At 45.4% G+C, this 20,201-nt stretch overlaps 2 protein-coding genes across 2 annotated transcripts; one reads left to right on the top strand and one right to left on the bottom strand.

Annotated features, from left to right (window-relative positions):
- Positions 1-217: 217 nt before the first annotated feature.
- LOC142887178 (thiol S-methyltransferase TMT1A-like) lies at positions 218-2,035 on the bottom strand. The gene is made up of 2 exons (XM_076024622.1): positions 1,429-2,035; positions 218-694 (listed from the first exon to the last, which is right to left on the bottom strand). The coding sequence occupies exons 1-2, from the start codon at positions 1,921-1,923 to the stop codon at positions 461-463; spliced, it is 729 nt and encodes a 242-aa protein (XP_075880737.1). The 5' UTR covers positions 1,924-2,035; the 3' UTR covers positions 218-460.
- Positions 2,036-6,417: 4,382 nt separating this feature from the next.
- On the top strand, positions 6,418-18,386 carry LOC142887177 (nuclear receptor subfamily 1 group D member 2-like). Its single transcript, XM_076024620.1, has 8 exons — positions 6,418-7,110; positions 13,203-13,514; positions 13,629-13,717; positions 13,834-13,978; positions 15,384-15,910; positions 16,254-16,439; positions 16,550-16,760; positions 17,090-18,386. The coding sequence occupies exons 1-8, from the start codon at positions 7,092-7,094 to the stop codon at positions 17,284-17,286; spliced, it is 1,686 nt and encodes a 561-aa protein (XP_075880735.1). The 5' UTR covers positions 6,418-7,091; the 3' UTR covers positions 17,287-18,386.
- The last annotated feature ends 1,815 nt before the right edge of the window (positions 18,387-20,201 follow it).

The raw sequence follows: 20,201 nt of genomic DNA, 5'->3' as shown, positions 1-20,201 counted from the left end.
CGTCTACCGAGGACAGAAGTTAATCCTATTGGTAAAATATGATTAACTAATGGTTCAAATATGGACTGCGAAAAAAATACAGTGGAATCAATGTGCTTTTTTTTTTAATTGAAGTTTAAGTCACTTCATCACAGCACAATGGAAATGCTGATAGACAGCTGATAAGCACTTCAATGCGTGAAAGAAACTGCAGACAAGTTAGCTATTCAAACTCCACTGAAAGCAAAAAGCCCTTTTATTACAACAATAAAAGTATCACAGTGACAGCTGCGATCATTATCGGTGATAATACCGCAGAAGTGCTTGCTGCACTCTTCACATTAAAATGGTGGCACAATAATTGAGCATGTTAATAGTATTTTCAAATAATTATAATTTTTATTGATAGCAAAAAAGTGATCCTAGCACTAAATTGTGGAGAACCTGCACACTGTTTATGTGCTCAAAGCAAAGTCTGAATCTATTTCACAGAATAACCAATAATATGTGGCTTGACTAAGGCAACAAATTTTGCTTGGATGTGTCTCAATTTGAGTTCGGAGAAACCAGCCTCCTCCAGATCTTTCCAGGTCTCCCGGATGATGTGGCATCCATCACCAAAATAGTACCACGCTGGCTGAAAGACATGCTGGAAGAAGAAGGTCCACGTCGAGGGTGCTCCCACAACATGCTCAATGAAAAAGAAGGCTCCACCCTGCAATGTAATCACTGTGTTATACATGCACAACTTGTATAACGCAAAAACATTTCCATCTACACTGAACAAATATATAAACGCAACACTTTTGTGTTGCGTTTATATATTTGTTCAGTGTATCAGGAAGGAGGTTTCCACACAAGTCAGTTTTCTCTGTGCACTTCAACAACCATTTTACGGAAATGAACATGGAAAAATAAAGCATTATGTAATGTATGCTGGCATACTCTCCACCTTCCACTGAGAAAAAGTCGCAAACAAGTCAAAGTAAACAAGAGTTTGAGATTAACAGGAAACTCAATGGCTGTTGGGGTCAGATAAAAAAAAAAGGTCTGTACCGACAGATGTGGATCGCATTCAGAAAGATGAAAACAGCAATTACAGCAAAACAGCAATTAACATCCTTCATTTTGAAACTATATTGAAATATACGACAAACGGATGTCTTCCCTTTCAATAAATATGAAGCTTTGAGTGTTGCATGTATTTATATGGGAACAGATAGTAGTACGTACGTGAACACATATTGGCCATTGCTTATAAGCGCACTATTATTTAAAATTGTTCATTAAAAAAAACAAAACACCATGGTATCCTTATAGATAGATAGATATGAAAAGCACATCAATAGAAAACTAACTGGTCCTGGCTCCAGTCAGCCAGGATTCATGTTTGTTCAGAGCAACAGGGATTTGTGTGCAAAGATTAATGAGTGACCCCGGATGACTTACAGGCCTCAGGACGCGGTGAATCTCGCGCAGAGTTTGCGGGACGCTGCCGACGGTGCAGAGCACCAGGGTGCAAACCACCACGTCAACAGAGTTGTCCTCGACTGAACTCATGTCCTCGCCCGACGCCACCACGAACTTCTCGTACGCCAGCTGGTCATTCTTCGCCATGTTGGTCGTGAGGAACCTCTGGAACTGCGGGTTGGGGTCGGTGCAGATCACCTTGCAGCCCGCCGGGTAGAACTCAAAGTTGGTGCCCGTGCCGCAGCCCAACTCCAGCAGCGTCAGCTTCCTGCCGGCCGGCGCGAAGTCGGACAGCGAGCGGAACAACTCCTTCTTCTCCTCGTGCATCGTCTTGTTGTAGGAGGCTGCGAAACGATTCTGGATGATCGGGAAGATGCTCTTGTATATTTTGAAGAGGCCCACGGCCTCGATGAGGTGCAGCGGCACGCACAGCACGTTGACCACGAAGGTGCAGCATTGCATAATAAGAGCCATTTTGACGGCCGTCGTCTCCCAGTAAACAACCAGACCAAGACCAGACTGACTCGCCTCACGGCAGCAGCCCTTGCAACTTTAACGCACGCAGCCACTCCTCCGTCTTCTTCTTTCGTTATGCAACCACATGTGGCGGTGGTCGTGCCAAACAGGTGGCTACAATCGGTCAAGTGCAACACTGCCATCTTGTGGCATGATATAGTATGGACACATTTAAATTGGACCTCTTAAAAAGTTGGAGGGCCGCAGACCCCCGTGGCCCTGAATAGGAATAAGCGGGTATAGATGAATGAATGAATGAATGAATGAATGAATGAATGAAAAAGTTGGAGAAATAACTACTGAACCCAACAACATTAAGCTGTCTGCTATCTGATCTGATCTAAACATACAATTGAGCTAATGATGGTGTGCACACAGTGGCATCATCCATGATGTCCACTATTATTATTGTCCCCCGTTTTTATTATCTTCACCATCTTCCCACATTTTGTTCATGGTCACATTTTGTGAGCAATGTATCTTCCTCAACGGTTTGGTTGCATCAGGACTTCTTTATTCGACCTCATCATCTGCAGCCTAGCCAGATGAGGTGGCTTGTCTCCCCCTGTGTATTCAATTGTTTACCTCCGGTTCCCGTTTTCCCACCTTTTTTGTCCCATGAATTTCACTTGTGTCTCGTTGTCAGTCCTGCCCCTGATTGCTCTCACTTGCGTTCCCCTGCCCTCTTGTTTTTATCGGCTCTTTCTTCCCTTGTTTCCCTGCCAGCTCGTCTTGTCTTGTGAAATCAAAGAATTGCTCAGCCCACAGCTCATGTATCGCCGAGTCAGGTTTTGTATTTCTTTAATACTTTGCGTCCTTGTTTTCTTTAGTCTTGAATCATGTGACTTTGATACCACCCACGAGAGTGGTTTTCCTTTAATACTTTAGTCACCATTGTGTTTCTTGAAAGAGTTTTATTGTTCAATAAAAGTTTTTTTTTTTTTTTTTTTTTAAAGCTCCAACCTGGAGTTTGTCTGCGTTTGGGTCATGCCTCCAACAGCAGGAGGCATGCTAACTAGATTCTCCAGCCACCGGAAATGGTTCCTCTTGGTATGGAGGAGCAGTGGCTCTACTCCAAGCTCCTCCCAGAAGACCAAACTTCTCACCCTATCCTTAAGGGAGAACCCAGCCTCTCTGCAGAGGAAGCTAATTGTGGCCCCTTTTATACGCAACCTTAATATTTTGGTCATGACCATAGGTGACAGTCAGGGGATAGAGTGACCAGTAAATGGAGAGCGTTGCCTTGAGGCTCAGTTCCCTCTTGGCCTCGACAGATTGGTCCAGTGCCCGTATCACTGCCAACGCTGCTCCAATCCTCTCTCTATTTCAGAGGTACTAATCATGAGAATTAGTACCTTCTCTTGATTTGGAGGAGCAGCAAAAGTAAAAACAAAAATCTCCTCGATGCACCTGCATTACTACTCGACAAACAAACCATGATCAACCAGCATGCAGCTGATACTAAACTTACATTTCCTCCAAATTCTGATTACTTAGACCAAATAATGTGACAAATTCAGTGAGTACACAATTTTCAAATAGAGCCCCGTTCTTCTGATCTTACGAACTCGTGATTTACATAGTAGCAATGTTTGGCAAGCTCAACACATTTTTCTTTTCTTTTTTTTTTTCTTTTTTATTAAATAGTAATCATTTTACTTTATGGTAATGTCAACTGACTTGAAAAAGCCACATAACTTGAAACCCAGCACTTATCAATGGGGAGTCCAAACAATCTGCCAGTTCTGCACTTCACCATTCTGTTGAACAGTACTGAAAACAGTACTGGTAGTTACACACCGTTAGGGATTTAGATTTTGATACAACCAGGAATGCAACAAGACCAGTGGTTTGGATACAGAAGAATGAATGAAGAAGGAGAATAACAAGACAACAGCCATGAATGATCACATGATGGTCACAAGTCACATATTGAGGAATGCATCAATAAGAAAAAAAAGATCAATATGCTTGTGGGGTTTTTGGGGAGATTCTGATGTATGTTGAGATTTGACCCCCTTTTATTCGTAACTTGACAGGATTAGAAATTTGAAAAATAGAAACTACTCTGCACACTGCTGGCTTTAAAGCAGATAGATTTAAGTGGCATGGATTTATTTTTTAAAGTTTTTATTTTATTTTTATTTTTATTTTTTAACATGAATTGAGTCGTAATTAGCTCATCAGTGTTACGGTTAGAGTCATTGCTATTACACACTATAGGTTTACTGCAAGTGTAGCAATTTCAATTCTTGCGTACCTTAAAACAAGTTGATTTTCGACTACAAAGTGACAAAAAGCAATGGTAAGGACATTATGAGCTTATTGAGAAGTATATAAGAACAACTTGCTTGGCATGTATATAATGCATAAATACAGTCTCTGTGATCAGCATATAAACTTAGTTTAATATGCTCCTGGAAAAAAGAAGATAAAGTCTGAATATAAATGATACACAATACTGTAGAATAGTAAAAAATTGACTGAATTCGTTGGTGGTCTGAGTGGATGACAGATAGCCCACATCCTAAACAATGCTGGGCCCGATGTGAATAACAGATTACCACTGAAGCCGCTGCTGTTGATGTGTGTGTGTGTTTTTTTTTTTTAAACGAAAACATGCTGACCTCATGGCCCACTTTGCCTTAAAAAAAAAAAAAATGAACGCCGCAATGTGTGCAGCAATCCGGGACGAGACAAAGGTTTTTAAGCAACAACATCCCTCGAAACGCCCCAAAATACCGGCCAACGTGACCTAAATATGCGCCTGTTCGCAACCAGGAGGCGCTCGGACGCATCCTGTGCTGAAAACCTCAACATTCGTGCTGTTCCACGATGCTCGTGTTTGCACCAGTACCTCCTGACCTACATTCTCTCCTTTCCAGCCAATCTCCGGCGCTCTTTCGGCATCCAGCAAACACTGGTCGGGGAGGAAACGTGACGGAGGGGGGAGGGGCGGGGTGAGTCACGGTGAGCGACGCCCCGTCAACACGTGCCAGCCCAGTCGGACAAAGATCGTGTGTCCGCAACAAACGGCTCACCCCCGAGCCAGCGAGGAGCTGAGAGAGGCTCAGGGGTTTCCTCCGTATCAAAATAGAAAGGTGGGTATTTGGGAATGTTGTTTTGGGGGCGGTCTAACAAGTACCCAGTTCCATCTTTGTTTTAATTTAAGCATTTCCCACAAATCTATACCTGAATCTATATTGGAAATGTCCCATCATTTTTTTTTGTCTAATGTTCTGTTTGTTAAGTTTATTTGACTGTGATTCAATGCTGCATAAATGAAATGAGATGAAAAAGACCGTTTTCAACCCGTCTCCATAAAAATTTCAGAAAGCTATCATAAATAATAAACTAATAACAATAATAACTTTCTAATTTCCAATTGTAAAACAACAACACAACCAAAATGTTTAGTCGGCTGACAAACCCAAAGAGCTGGTAATATTAGTACATTAATATCTTACATTATGAGTGTGTCACAATCAGAAGATGCCAGCTTTCGGGCTGTCATCTAATGGAAACATGGGATCATGTCACTATCTGTCCCAAATCCTGTGAGAGCAACAAAGGAGCGAGACTAGGATCAATATGGTTCAGCATTTCCTCTGTGACATAGGTGTAAGATACTGAGGGCCTGCAAAACCATACAAAATGTATCACTTTGCAGTTGGACAGATAAGCACAATAATTTACCATGTGCGGCCGTGTTGTTATTGTTAGTGTATGACAGTATGTTGAAATGCATCACAACAAAAGACAGTCAGACACACGGTTCTTGTTACTAAACTACTTGTCATGTGAACATTAATTTGACAGATTTCAACCAAACTTCTCGTCTGTCCTCACAACCAGTGGAGTGTGACGCCCACCTCCTGGAACAATAGATGGTGTCTGTATTTGTGAACCTAAAATATTCTGTTATCATGACAATTTCAGTTGGGAAATCACACTCATCTTATGTTCTCCTACAAATGCTCCTTTTTATTGATCTGAGCGCTGGATCAGCCACACGCGGCCCTTTCTTTGTTATTGGATACGTTCATCAGAGGACCCAGTTCAGGATGAATTATTGATCGTGAGCCACTGGGAAGCTGAGACCAGTTTTTAAAGAGATTAAATATTGAATATACACGGTGACGGCGTCGGTTTCATTTTTCCACGAGGTCGAACAGAAAGCAGCAGGAGTGATACCTCCTGTTTCCTCCATCGCTGCCTTATCGCCGAGCCCAGGCTCCTCGTTTGCATAAAATGTGTGTCAGTAGGGCAGCGTTAGCTCACGTGCCATGCGCACATGCTGCGGAGCTTTTCAGCAGCATTCCAGCGTCGAACCAGCCCAGTGTGTCGTCTCCACGCGGGGCTCTCGGCCAATGAGACGGTGAGAACGAGCATAAAAAAAAAAAAAAAAAAAAAAAACCCGTTGGGTGGGGGCGGGGCGGGGGCACGAGGAGGGAATGCTCACGGATGTGTGTGTGTGCGGGGTGATTTCAGAGAGCGTGACAGAGAGAGAGAGAGAAAGGGAGGGAGAGAGAGAGAGAGATCCCTGATACACATCAACAAACAGGCGGACACACAAAAAGAGAGCGAGGAGGGAGAGAGAAAAAAACTGGTCACATTCCTCAGGCACCTGAAAACGTGCTGGTTATTTTGGGACGCGTGTTGCTTATTGATGAGTGGGGGAGTGTTTAAGCCACTTGCACTCTGATCATGTTCTCATGGTGACTATACATGACAAGCAGCAGTCGGATTCTCCGCTACCTTTGTCATGACCAGCAGCTCCTGCACACCACAGGCATCGTAGGCGCTCAGAAGGAAAGAGACCACTTATTTTGGATCGGAGACAAGATCGTTTTCTCCTGTCTTTTCTCCATTTGACATTTGCTTCTTTTTCGTTGGTCTTTTTTTTATTTAAATAATTTCTTTTAAAACCTAAATGCCTTGTGCACACTCGTGTTATTATCCTAAGTTCTCGGATACTCATTGGCAGTTCATGACTTTTTCATCGACATCTACGAAGATCCTCGTTGGAAAGCAGGGCTGATCTGTCCCACAATTTAAAACAAGAAAACAAGAAAGGAAGAAAACCAAACAGGGATCCAGCTCAACAGCATCGATCAACCGGAATCATGGAAAACAGTCCTGGTGGTAAGTAAAGCTTTGGCAATCCTACTGTATGGCTGATTTAGAGAGGGAGTAGAGAGATATAATCAATTGTCATCGTAAATGTATATGCAAGTGGACTTTCTCCCCATCAAATATTGACTGTAGACGGCAAATCAAATGTCAGATATCAATAATTGTTTATTAGCACGGTCCGTTTTGTATGAACGAATACAGACTTGTTCTTCAAGGTGTGTGTGTGTGTGTGTGTGTGTGTGTGTGTGTGTGTGTGTGTGTGTGTGTGTGTGTGTTAATGCTCATGGCGTTGTTTGCTATACCAAATACACAGCGTGTGAAATGTGTCACTTTGCGCGCATCACGTTGCGCTTCCAAAGCTTCTGCTGCTGCTGCTGCGCAAAAAGAAAAGACAAGACAAAACGCCCGAGACTGTCGCTGTTTGGCGTCAGACTGTTGATTTGATGTATAATTCATGTACAGAAAACGGTGGGGCGGAGGGGGGGCTTTTAACTATGGCCATAAGCTGTGTACACGGTGGCTCGGTGCCAACAGAAGAGGAGCCTCTGGGCTGGCAGACAGCTGAGGGCTGAGTGCGGAGGAAGAGAGGGAGGAGGAGAGAGAGCGCGAGGGAGAGAGGGAAGTCCTCTCACTTTGCGGCGGACTTCCGATTCTCCGCATGTAAACAAACTTTCACGTGAAGTGCGACCCCACGCGACCCTGGGTGGGTACCGCCAGACCTCCGCGCGCGCTCTCTGCGTCTTATATCCCCCCATCCCCCCATCCCCCCAACGGAGAAATAGAATAGAATGCTTTTATTAATGCCACACTGGGAAATTTGCTTAATTACAGCAACGGCATAGTGCAAAAAAAGATGGGAAATAATATTAATTAAAATAAAGAAAGAAATGAAAAATAAAGTAAAATATTCGAATGTTAAGAAAGGAAAAAAGATAGATAAAGATATTTGCATCTTGTGAACAGTTGGATAATTCATAGTTATCTACATACTGACATATACATAAGTATTTTATTGCACCTTTGTGAAGATGTAAAGCTGTTGAGAGGATGGATTTTTATTCCATATATTCTAAATGTTCTATATCTAAACTATATGGACGAGGCGAAGACGAGCGTCGTCCAGAACGCTGCTTCCGGTTCATAAAATTAAAAACCCCGCCTTGCATTTTATGAACGTCACTTGTTGTTCATTTCGCTGCAACGTGCATCGCCATTTGCCCTTTGCATTGTGGCGCACCTTCTGTCGATACACATGTGAGAGGGTTGGAGGTCAGTTGGCTGTGTCAAGCAGTGGCCACGCCCACCGGATCAAAACAACAATCTGTGCCACATTTGCTCTCTATGAACTGTCCTTGATCTGGAGGAGCGATGGTCTCCGCCAGGACCCGGATCATGGTGGGAGAACACACGTGAACATGTGACGGCGCGTGTCATGCCTCGTTTTATTTCAATCAATCAACTTTTTGATATCTGATGTGTTTCGAACTCACCTCCCTCCTCATAGATTCCTTTCACTTTTAACGCAAAACTAAGCTTCATCTGAGGATTTTTATTTTTATTTTTAACTTTTCGATTATGATCTTTTTTGGTTAGTTACCTTTTCTTATTAAAGCAGTGATTCAAACAGAGATGAGTTTGATTAAAATACAACAAACAGCAGAGATCCCAGACCAGACCAAACTTTTTCATATTTCAATAGGTTGTAAAATTTCACAGAGGGATGAAGGTGGACTGGGGCAGGAGCAGATGGATGGAGTGTTTTGGTGACCTGCCTCATAGGAGGAAAATATATATATATATCATGGGATAAGTAGATAACATGCTCTTCAATGTCAATTGAAAATGAACCAAAAGCAAAGTTCCAACAAAATGGCAACCACGGTAATTAGCTCTTTGTTGAAACGACTCTTAAAACACTGAAGAAATTGAATGAAATAAAGCTATTTTATGACTTACTGACTATTAATATCTTTAATGGTAATAAAAAGCTTAATGGACCCGCGGGCCGTAGTTTGCCTATGCCTGTTCCAGAAGATATCACAAACTCATCGATCAAACATTTGAGCACCTGGTGAGTCACACAGCCGTCACGCTCCCCCCCGCCTGCCTGCCCGGTGCACCCTGGAAAAAAAAAAAAAAAAGATCGGTCGTGATAATGTCGAGAATCATGTGCCTGATTTTTTTTTTTTTTTTTTTTTTTTTAATACGCAGTTAACGTGCCTCGGGCGAGCAGCACGTGGATACAGCCCGGTGTCCACGTGCCGCGCTGATTCCCGTGGTACCCGCCGCGCGCCGCCGCTCTGCTCTGCTCTGCTGTGCGCGCGCGCGCGCCGGGGATCCTCTGTGCGTGTTGCTAGCTTGGTCAGTGGGTCACTTTGTCGTCCATGATTATCGCAAACTATTCGGCAAAACACTTCCCAGTAATGCTGATCGGATCCATTCGATTCTGGACGATGTGTCGTCTCTAGAAAAGGCAGCCCGATGTTTTAGTTCCGTTTTTTTTTTTTTTTCTTCAACGCACACGTGCGCGCGCGCATTTCTGCGGCGACGCAAATTATTGGGCAAAAATAAGCCGACCATGTTGTTTTCGCAAATCATTGTCAACAACACAAAACAAGTAATTAAATAGTATTTTTGAGGCCGCGGAGAATCACCCTCGTCACTGCCTTAAAGCGATAGCTTATCCACAATAACAAAAATAGCCTACATATTTTTCCAGTTAAAGACTATTTATTCAGATTCTTTTGGTGTTTGGATGATTTTTTTTAGCGCTACATCTGCCTTCTCTCAAATGTAATGAGGTCAAACGGAATTGAATTTAATTGAATTGCTGTCTGTCATGAGAAAAAAAACACATTATCCAGTTATTCAAAGTCTTTCATAGACCTTTCAGTCATGGTGATTTACTATTTCCTTTTCAGCTGTTCTACATCAGCAAAATTTAGGGCAATAAAAAAAAACGACCTATCTAAATGTAACCCAAATATGTATGCATGGCTAAATAAGGGTATGGTATCATACTCAAATTGATCAAAGGATCTGATTGATTGATCGATCTGATACAGCTATCTGTGCCAGTTCACAAACCACGCTGCCTGAGTTGTCAGCTTGACAGATTCTAATTCACTTTAAATTTGTGTCAAAAGTACCCTGTGAAAAGTTCCTATTGATTTAATTTCAAGGAATGGCTGCCAGTCTGCCACTTCCAGCCTTTCATCTTGAGGATGTGCACACAAGAGTGGCACACAAAAACACGTTGAACAGCTTCTGACTGGCATGAAACCCTTTCAGATGAGGCCATGAATGGCCCATCCTTTTTTTTTTTTTTTCCTTGAAGCGATAGTTGCCCTCAGGTTGGAAGACATAATTGCCGCCGCCACTGTCACCATCATTTTAACGTGTTTCACAAGTAGGCAAACAGTGGTTCACGTGGCGCGAGGTGTAGTGTCCGTGCACGGTAGTAAATATTTCACATGTTGGAGAGCAGATAAGTTGGAGTGGTTGGGAGGGGGAGGGGGGGGGATTCCGCCCCCTCAACACCTCCTCCTTCCGCCATTCCCGCAGACACGACAGGATTTGAGCGTGGCGTCTATATGGTTTCCTCGTCATGCGTGAGTGCCCGGTCGGGGAGGGAACACATGAGAGGTGGGCCTGGCCAAGGGAAGGGAGGGGCAGCGTTTATACAGTAGTGCTTCCACTGCTCACATGTTTTAACCTGTGCCTGAGTAACAGCAACCACGATACTCCCACAGCAGTGTCTTGGCACCCAGCCAAACCAGATTCCAGGAAGTGGTTATGAGATGCAATATTGGATGTTTTTCTTACTAGTGGGGTGGGGTGGGGGGTGTGGGGGGTGTGGGGGGGGTCTGGCACTGTAGGAGGCTGCCGTTGCCTTGTAGCCGCGTGTGCGTGAGTGTGCGTGACCCTGCCCTCTGCTGCAGGTGACACACATGTCTCCATCCGTCTCGCGATGGCACGGGGCTCGTTTAACGTTTGGTGTGTAAAGTGCACAGTCTGACGCACACAAACACGCACGCACGCACGCACGCACGCACATGGGAGCAGCCGGGCCACCGGAGTGCAGTGCATTCGGCGCTGACACGTGTGAGCGGGGGATTTAAGGAGGCACTTAGAGCTAAACAGAAACTTAGCACGTGTTCTCTCAAGGAGAGAAACCACCAGAGACGCAGGAGCTTTTCTTCCCAGGATGATTCCAAGTCCTTGAGAGGAAGCGCGTATGAAAAATGAGGCCGTAAAGGCGAGTCAAGGATATTATTTGGTTGTAGTGAAAAAAAAACATAACATAACAAAACAATAAAATAAACACTCTCACTAGATTCACAAGCACCTCTTGATGTGCCCGCAGTAACCTGGTGATGAAGGAGTTGACGCACGTTGAATCACTAACATTTTTCTTGAAAAAGTGCAGTTTGTGAACATAACCCTAAGTATTGCTACGCAGATGGTGGGGATGACTGGATATGACACATGCTCTTCCTGCACGTGGGAAGCGTCTCTGTAGCCAGAGCTCCATGCTAAGATATTAAGATCCTCGGCACAGTGATCAGTAATAAATAAAATCGGGTCAAAACTGGTGCAGTCATTAGGGGGGGAAGGGTGAGTGTGTGTGTGGGGAGAGGGCACTGCACAAAAAAAAAAAAAAAAAAAAAAAAAATTAAATTTAAATTAAATTAAATTAAATTCTGAAACCACTACATTTGTTTCTGTTGCTCTCATATTCGTAAACATTCTCTTTTATTGATATCATACCAGCTGATACCTCAACAAGATCAATTCGTGTTGGGTTCTAGCAGCTTGCTTGAACTGAAATCCCTCCATAAATGAATATTAATACGTCAAAAATATATAAACCACAAGCAACGTGACTGCTGCCCCCACCCCCGCCTCCACCTACTTAGATTCTCCTAACTGTGTGGAATGCAAGGACTAAGGTAGCCTTGCTGTGCTTTGCCTCCCGCTACATCTGTAGTCACAGCATTAAACCCCCACCCCCCCACCCCCCCACCTCTCAAACGTGATCAGCCCCCTTGCGGTTGTTATTGTGCTGCCGCTGCTGCCGCTGCTGCTGCTGCTGTTGTCTACACGAGACTGCGCAAAGAGCCTTGTGAGCCGGGCGGGAACTGTGTCAAGAGTCCATGTGAGCTCCCGGTCAGGTGGCTGGCGGATAGATGTGTTGCAGGCCAGCAGCCAAAGCAAGGAGGGAGGGAGGGAGGGAGCGAGGGCAGAGAAAGCAGGGAGGGGGCGGGGCGTGGAGAGGAGGAGGAGGAGGAAGAGAAGGAGGAGGAGGAAACAGTCGGCGCTCAGAGCGAACAGTCAGGGAGCTGTTGGCAGACGGTGGCTGCACGTGAGGCAGGCTGTCTTTCAAAAGGAGGGAAGAACGTCTGTCTGCAAAAACAATGAGCGGGGAGGGGCGGAGCTCCGTGGCCATGGCTGCCAGTGGAACTGTGACTCGTGCATTTTATGATGCAAAGAATAGATATGTATACCGCTTGGCTTTCAGAAAATGTATTTTGATGGATCATAGGCAGAAATCAGTTGGAACCACCGTGATCATGATTTAGGTGAATTTAAGTAGATAACGTATTTCATATATTTCAAATAAACAATAATAAGCATGTTGGTATGTAATTGAGGCAGTTATTTTTTATTTTATCTTTAAAAAAAAAAAAAAAATTATACAGTGTATCATTATCGTACCTGATAATTATGGATTTAACTGTTGTATATTTACCAAAAAGACTCGTCAATGCATCCAGTGTGTCACCTTTCGTCTTCACAGCAACACTGGCAGGCTTCACTGAACCACTTACTAAAAATACTTTGATTGATTGCCTCACTGAAATCCTGCATACAGATATCCAGGTCATACTTGTTGTTGCTCAAGCTGTGCCTCAAAAAAAATAAAAAAATAAAAAAATAAGAACGTCAGTATGAAAGTTGTGTGCTGGGTAAATGCTGAAACACAATTTGGGACGGCAGTGTGTGTCAGTGAGACTCGCTGAAGCCAAAGCCTGAGATTGTTTGACACTTTGCTCTGCTGACCTCTAAATGTGAGCTTCTCTCTCTCTCTGCTGTGCCAGGTGGTGTCATCCTGTACGCCGGCTCCTCCGGCAGTGCCAGCCCCAGCCCTGGCAGCCCCTCCAGTGGGTACCAGACCCAGTCGCCCTCCTCCCACTCGCAGCCTTCGTCCCCGGAGGGCGCCTCCTTCCAGGAGATCGGGCCCCTGAAGCAGAGGGCCGAGTCGGGCCGAGGGAGCTCCTCCCCCCGCATGGTCTTCCAGTTCCCCGAAGTGAACAACGCCCCCGTCGCCCAGGTGACCACGGTGTCGCCCGCCACCCACAACCACCCGACGGTGGCCAAGAGGTCCTGCGGCCTGAGGGGCACCTTCACCAGTGAGTGCTTTTTGAGTTTACCTGAGATAGTGAGAATGATGATAGTGATGATGATGGTGATCATGACGATGGTGGTGATGATGATGATGACACTGATGGTGTGCCTCTCCACAGAGACTGGTGGCATGGTGCTCCTGTGCAAGGTGTGTGGTGACATCGCCTCCGGCTTCCATTACGGCGTCCACGCGTGCGAAGGCTGCAAGGTGAGACCGGACTCGCCAGCGCCTCATGTTGGGCAGCAGCAGGCACTACCTCTCTTTTTTTTGCTTTTCTTTTCGGTCTTCTCCTCCTCATCATCTCCGTCTCGCTCCTTCTCCAGGGTTTCTTCAGACGCAGCATTCAGCAGAACATCCACTACAAGATGTGCGTGAAGAACGAGAAGTGTCTCATCATGCGCATGAACCGGAACCGCTGCCAGCACTGCCGCTTCAAGAAGTGCCTCTCCGTGGGCATGTCCAGAGATGGTGAGAGACACTCACGACGCCCACTAGGAAGATTCTCACATCTTGACAAGCAGATTATTATTTTCCTTCTTTTTTTAATCGGAAGGGTTGAATTCACGTGACCCAGAAAGCAGGGTCACCTTTAGAATCAGGCGTGAGCACAGTAGCAGGTCCTCCTCTTCCTCCGTCCTCTCCTTTTGTTCTTCGGTGGGCACCCTGTTGTTCTGTCTCGCTTCTCCTGCTGCCTGATTTATGGCAGCAGGAGCTCCGGAGTCCCACTCGTCATTAGTCACGGTGAAGCTGTGACACATTTACTTTATTTCTGGAAACTGGGCCACCATCTCGTTGGCTGCCCCCCGTTGTGGAGGTGCGCAATCATAGCCATCGATCACTGCGAATGCATTTATACAAATTCACCATAGTCCCCGCCTTGTTATTCACAAAAGTCCTCTACCAGTTGCTTTGGAATTGCAGCAGCGTCTGCACATAATATTTGTTCTGCTGGGTTATTTGCATGGCCGGTCTCTGCTCTCCTGGGATGCAGTTAAACTAGGTGACAATAAATCACGTTATTTCTTCTGGAGCTAGCATTTTTAGCTGACCCAAAACCGATGTATGGGCCTGTGGAACAGATTAGCGCAGGGCAGCAATTTTTTATGTAACAACATTTGGCTTTTTTTGTTTTAGAATAAATGAACGCTCTCACATTTGATAAATGAACAGGAAGCATGTATTGTTATTTCCATTCCGCCCATTATTCCCACAGCACTGCTGTCGCTCCACTCCACATTCACTTGTGAAATTGAAATTTTCTCAATTTTTACGCCCTCTGCCCCTACCTGCTACGATTTTTCTCTAGACCTTTTTCGGCATCTCACTCATTTTCTTACTTTGTTAATGACATCGTGTTCCGCACCGCCGACCCAGTGACCTACTTGCAGAAAAAGGGAGCTGGAGTGCTCAAGTATAAGACAGAAAGGAAGAGAGAGTGGGAGCGAGTGAGAGGGAGAGGCTGGGGGAGGAGGTGGTGTAAGCACACGGCGTTCTATAAATAGGGCTGTCAGTAGAGATGCAGAATGGAAGAGGAAGAGGGGGGAGGGAGGACAGGAGAGGCCGGGGAGGAGGGTGAAGCCCTCCAATGAGATGAAGGCTTAAGAGTAGGTGGTGTAAAAAAAAACCAGAAAAACTGCAGTGATGGATGCTGACATTGCTGAGGATTAGTAATCCCAGTTTACAGTTTTCCCAGTTTAAACGAGCAATGGTTGGCTCACAATTTTGTCTTTATTCACAAAATCAAAATTTGACTTGAACCTCAAACTTCCTGATATACATACAGTTATGTAGTTGCGTCTGTATCATCTGTATCAGTGCTCAGAAATTGCCGGCGTGACGTTGACACAAGACTTTTGCCTCTTCTCGTCCTCAGCCGTACGGTTCGGCCGCATCCCCAAGCGCGAGAAGCAGAGGCTCCTGGACGAGATGCAGAGCTACATGAACAGCCTCAACGAGTCGGCGGGCATGGACGAAATGGAGGTGTCGCCTGCTGCCGACGGCCTGTGCAGTCCGCAGGTCCAGGCGGCCGAGGGCCCGGGCTCCATATCGCAGTCCTACTGCGCCACCCTGATCAGCGCCGACGAGAAGCCGCTCAAGATGGCCGCCGGCAGCGGTGGCAACGTGTCCTTCCAGGACAACGCCTCGCACACGGCGGCCCAGGCACACCACGCGGCTCCTGGGGAGCAGGCCAACCTGCCCTCGGGCTACTACATCTCCGCCAAGGTCGAGAACCACGCTCACGCTAACGGCGACAACAGCAAGTACGGCTTCTCCTCCAGTCCGGCGCGGTGCCCCTACAGCGGCAGCCTGTCGTCCCAGTCCTACCAAGCCAGCCAGACCAGGGACTCCCAGAGCCAAAGTCCCTGTCCGTGGAAGTTAAATGGAGGAGCCAAAGTGTTGGTAAGATTCTGCAATCATTGTTATTATTATTTTTTGTTTTAAGTAGCCCAATCTCCACTTAAATTTACAAGTTGAATTTTCAGGAATAAAGTTCCTATTTCGAGATTAAAGTTTTGAGAATTTTGTGCCTAAACACGAAAGGCTCTGTGAGTCTGCTCACCAGAGTAGTTTCCTGTTTATTTCGAAATTTCAACTTTATACACAAGAATTGAAATTTTGACTTTAATCCCTAGTTTTCAACTTTGTTCACAAAATCGAAACTTTGAATTTAATCTCGAAATGTTCTATGTGTATGAATGCACTGCAACACATCCCTTAATATCCCTCTCTGTCTCTCCTTCAGGCCTGTCCTCTCAACGCGTGTCCTGTGGCCCCGGCCAGTCGCTCCAGTCAGGAAGTGTGGGAGTCATTCTCCCAGTGTTTCACCCCGGCTGTGAAAGAAGTGGTGGAGTTTGCAAAGAGCATCCCAGGCTTCCAGAGTCTCAGCCAGCATGACCAGGTCATGCTGCTCAAATCTGGCACTTTTCAGGTACGCACTTGAAATACTTGGCCATGGCCACTCGGATCTTTAATGACCGTTCCTGCTACTTCGAAACCTCTTTGCGAATCTCTGAGCGAGCCTTGTTTTTTCATCCACAGGTTCTGATGGTGCGGTTCTGCTCGCTGTTTGACCCCAAGGAGAGGACGGTGACCTTCCTCAACGGGCAGACGTACTCGCTGGCGTCGCTGAGGGCCCTGGGCATGGGCTCCTTGCTGGACTCCATGTTTGAGTTCAGCGAGAAGCTCGGGTCCATGGGGCTCGAGCCCGACGAGATGGCCCTCTTCATGGCTGTCGTGCTCGTCTCTGCAGGTAATGCAGTTCACAAAGACAACACGCTACACGCACACAACTCTGCGCGTGGGCATTTCCCCACCCCCGACGTATTTAGAGGTCCAGTGTGTAGTATTTGGCTTGATTTATGATTTTTATATTGGTAAAAGCTTAATATACTGCCTATAAATACTTCATAAACGTGTGTAATTGCAACAAGGTAAACAAGATACTGAGGTTTGGGGGCGCAGGCCACCGTAGTTCACTGGCAAACGTGAAAGACGTTGCAATCTGAAATGTAACCACTTGATGTCGCCGTTTCCTCTGCAAACACGACTTAACCTTGACTCTCCCCTGCTTTGGTCCAGATCGCTCTGGCATCGTGGACATGGCAGCGGTGGAGCAGCTGCAGGAGAACCTGATCAAAGCCCTGCGCTCGCTCATCACCTGCCGGCGCCCAGACGACAGCACGCTCTTCCCAAAGTTGCTCCTGCGTCTGCCAGACCTGCGCACCTTGAACAACCATCACTCTGACAAGCTCTTAGCGTTTCGCATCGACCCGTGAACTGTCCGACGCTGAAAACTGACTGGCGCTGTGGGGGAAAAAAAACACCTCCTTCCCGCCTCCTTGCGCACTGTCCCTGCTACAGTTGGCGCACGTGGAGGCCGTTGCTGTGGGAGCTGGACCAAGTAATCAATAAAGAGTGCGGGCACAGCAGGGGGTGCGAAGGGTCCTGAATTCAAACTGATACCAGTTGCTTCCAGGTCTCCTGAGTGGAGAGAAAAAGAAGAAGAATTACCAAAATAAAGACTGTGTTCTTCCTTGGATTCAAGTCAAGAGTCAAAATCAGACCACCGACTTCTCACCTTCCTTCTTCCTGGAGGATTTTCAGAGACAGTCTTTCCGTTCTGAAGACCCAAAAGAAGACTCACGAGACTCTGCACCTATTGCAGCTTACAAAGCGAATGATAGCGAAGTGGTCCGAGAAGAAGTATTTACACACACACCATCATGAATTTTTCTTTTTTTTTTTTTTTTACAGCTCTTTCATGCTAAATTGTGCAAACAGCACCTCCATGCATCAAGTAAACCTCTTATATCAATACGTAACATAGCAATAGACATGTCTAATACACAGCTGGAAGGTCCGCGTGCGTGCGCGCGCGCGTCGGGAATGACTATAAGCTATTTTCACAACATGACACCATGTGGGAAATCTTTATAAAGAAATCACCTGTTTGTGATTCATATAGTATGTATAACATTTTTAAGAAATGAGAGTTGGATGCGTTGTATTTGTATACGGCCATCAGGGAAATATTATTGGTCATTTTTAGACCATGTCTGATGGATTATAGTGTATGTCCAGGTGTTTAAATGTATAATTTGTAAATATAACCCTTGCTAGTTTGCAGTTCCTTGGATATATGAATGATGTTAGTATTGAAATTATTGTATAATCTCACAGATGCTAGATTGATCTGCAGACAGCCAAGAGGAAGCAGCTTTTGAACCCCCCCCCCGGAGTATAAACTTTTTATTTGGAGAAATATATTGTTGAGATAAATGTATTGTCGATTGACTGCATCACCTTGTGAATATTTTATAAATGTTTTATGATTACACCATAGAGTATCAATAATAAATGAAATTGAATAGCACTATTCTTTGGCTCATCTGTTGTTTTCTTATCCCCACTTTCTTCAATGCAAAGACAACGCCACTCCAGACACAGTGGCGCTGTAGCCTAGCAACAGAGGCAACCTTCCAATCATGCCGCCAGGCTGAAAGCCATTAGGGGGCTTTATTTCTCGCGAGGAGCAACACTTGATTTTTTTTTTTTTCAGCGCATGATAATGACTTCATGCGTTCTATTCAGACAACAAGCTGTGGATCGCGAAATGAGAAGAAAGTTCTGTTGAGTTGCAAAGTGAGGAGTGATCAGGTCCAAGACAGGGCAGGAGGAGTGCAGCACCCACTGCTGGAGGAATCTGAAGGTCCAGCTCTAGCAGAGCAGCATGGGGAGGAGTTTAACTGGAATGAAGGCCATCACAGGATGTGGTAGGAGAGGCAGGCGGACATCTGGCCAGTGAACTCAGCACTGATTTGCAGCTCACTGACTCAACCAGTGCAAAGCGGTGAGGACTGAAACATCACCCACCCTGGATCCTCACGACCTCAGGCGTCCTAAAAAAAAATAGCTTTTGCACGTCACCATAATAAGGGATTGTTGTCCAAACAATCGCCATTCTAAAAGCTGACGATGTGCTTTCGCAGATGTAAAATATTTGTGCTTCAAGAGTTTGATTTACATATGATGTGTCCAGTGTCCTAGAGGTGGCCAGCATCAGTAACATCTGCTCGTCCCATGCAATGAGGCTTCTGGTTGCCTGTGCCTGCCTGCCTGCCTGCCTTATTGCCCCCACAGGGAACTACGCTTTCTCATTTCCTGTTCACTTTATAACCAAAGAATTTCAGTCAAACCCCCCCGAGTCATGTTAGTCCTGACAAGTTTTCTGATGGCTGTATTTGTGTGTTGGGTGTGTTAGCTTTGGACCAGAGGGCGGGGAGCACAGACGACTGACTGGCGGACAGATTGTTTGGGGTGAGCTGGAATAAAGCACCTGCTGCTGAACGTGGACCAGATGGAAGAGAGTGTTTGATTTCAGAGCGAGGGAGAAGAACTTTGTGGTGCCTGTGGATTCTGGGTGGAGCTGTGAAGCTGCTGGCACCCGACCATGGACAAAAGTACGGAATTGGGGAGCCAACTACACCTACACCTCCATACAAGAAGGGCAGCAGGATTTACTTGCAGAGGAAGCTGCGATGCATAAATAATATATCATTAAGATTCATAAAACGGTTCCACTCTCTGGCATAATGACAGCATCAGGACTCAAACACAAATGTTACACACCTATCTCATCCATACATGATCTATCTATCTATCTATTTGTCTGTCTGTCTGTCTGTCTGTCTGTCTATCTATCTATCTATCTACCTACCTGTCTGTCTGTCTGTCTGTCTGTCTATCTATCTATCTGTCTATTTATCTGTCTGTCTGTCTATCTCTATGTCTGTCTGTCTGTCTTGTCTATCTATCTATCTATCTATCTATCTATCTGTCTGTCTGTCTGTCTGTCTATCTCTATGTCTGTCTATCTATCTATCTATCTATCTATCTATCTATCTTTTTGAAGAGTGATGAATGAATGAATGAATGAATGAAGGCAAATGGCTGCATTCTATTAGCGTCTCCAATGCCGCACAATAATTTATGTAAGTGTGCCACTGTGTTAGTTTGGCTTGTTTGAGTATTCTGAAGGGCAAACAGTCAGGACGGCAGACAGCACAAAGAGAAGCTGCCCTCACTGCTGTGTCTACAGACGACCGAGGAGTGTGGGAAAAAACTTTATTTGTGTAAATGCGCAAGAGTGTTTTCCATGGAAAGCAACGCGTCCTCCAAAAGTCTCCTTATC

Source organism: Nelusetta ayraudi, unplaced genomic scaffold, assembly GCF_046127955.1.
Source record: "Nelusetta ayraudi isolate G7.1 ecotype Tasmania unplaced genomic scaffold, CSIRO-AGI_Nayr_v1 ptg000017l, whole genome shotgun sequence".
In the NCBI taxonomy this organism is placed as follows: domain Eukaryota; kingdom Metazoa; phylum Chordata; class Actinopteri; order Tetraodontiformes; family Monacanthidae; genus Nelusetta; species Nelusetta ayraudi.
Note: the sequence above shows the minus strand (reverse complement) of the source record. Positions and strands in the feature narration are given on the sequence as shown.

Bases quoted from the DNA above. Each gene is read 5' to 3' on its own strand.
- LOC142887178 (XM_076024622.1), bottom strand. From the start codon at position 1,923: ATGGCTCTTATTATGCAATGCTGCACCTTCGTGGTCAACGTGCTGTGC. The intron at 695-1,428 runs GTAAGTCATCCG...ATTACATTGCAG, and splicing joins TTCACCGCGTCCTGAGGCCT to GGTGGAGCCTTCTTTTTCAT.
- LOC142887177 (XM_076024620.1), top strand. The intron at 13,515-13,628 runs GTGAGTGCTTTT...GCCTCTCCACAG, and splicing joins CCTGAGGGGCACCTTCACCA to AGACTGGTGGCATGGTGCTC. The intron at 13,718-13,833 runs GTGAGACCGGAC...CTCCTTCTCCAG, and splicing joins ACGCGTGCGAAGGCTGCAAG to GGTTTCTTCAGACGCAGCAT.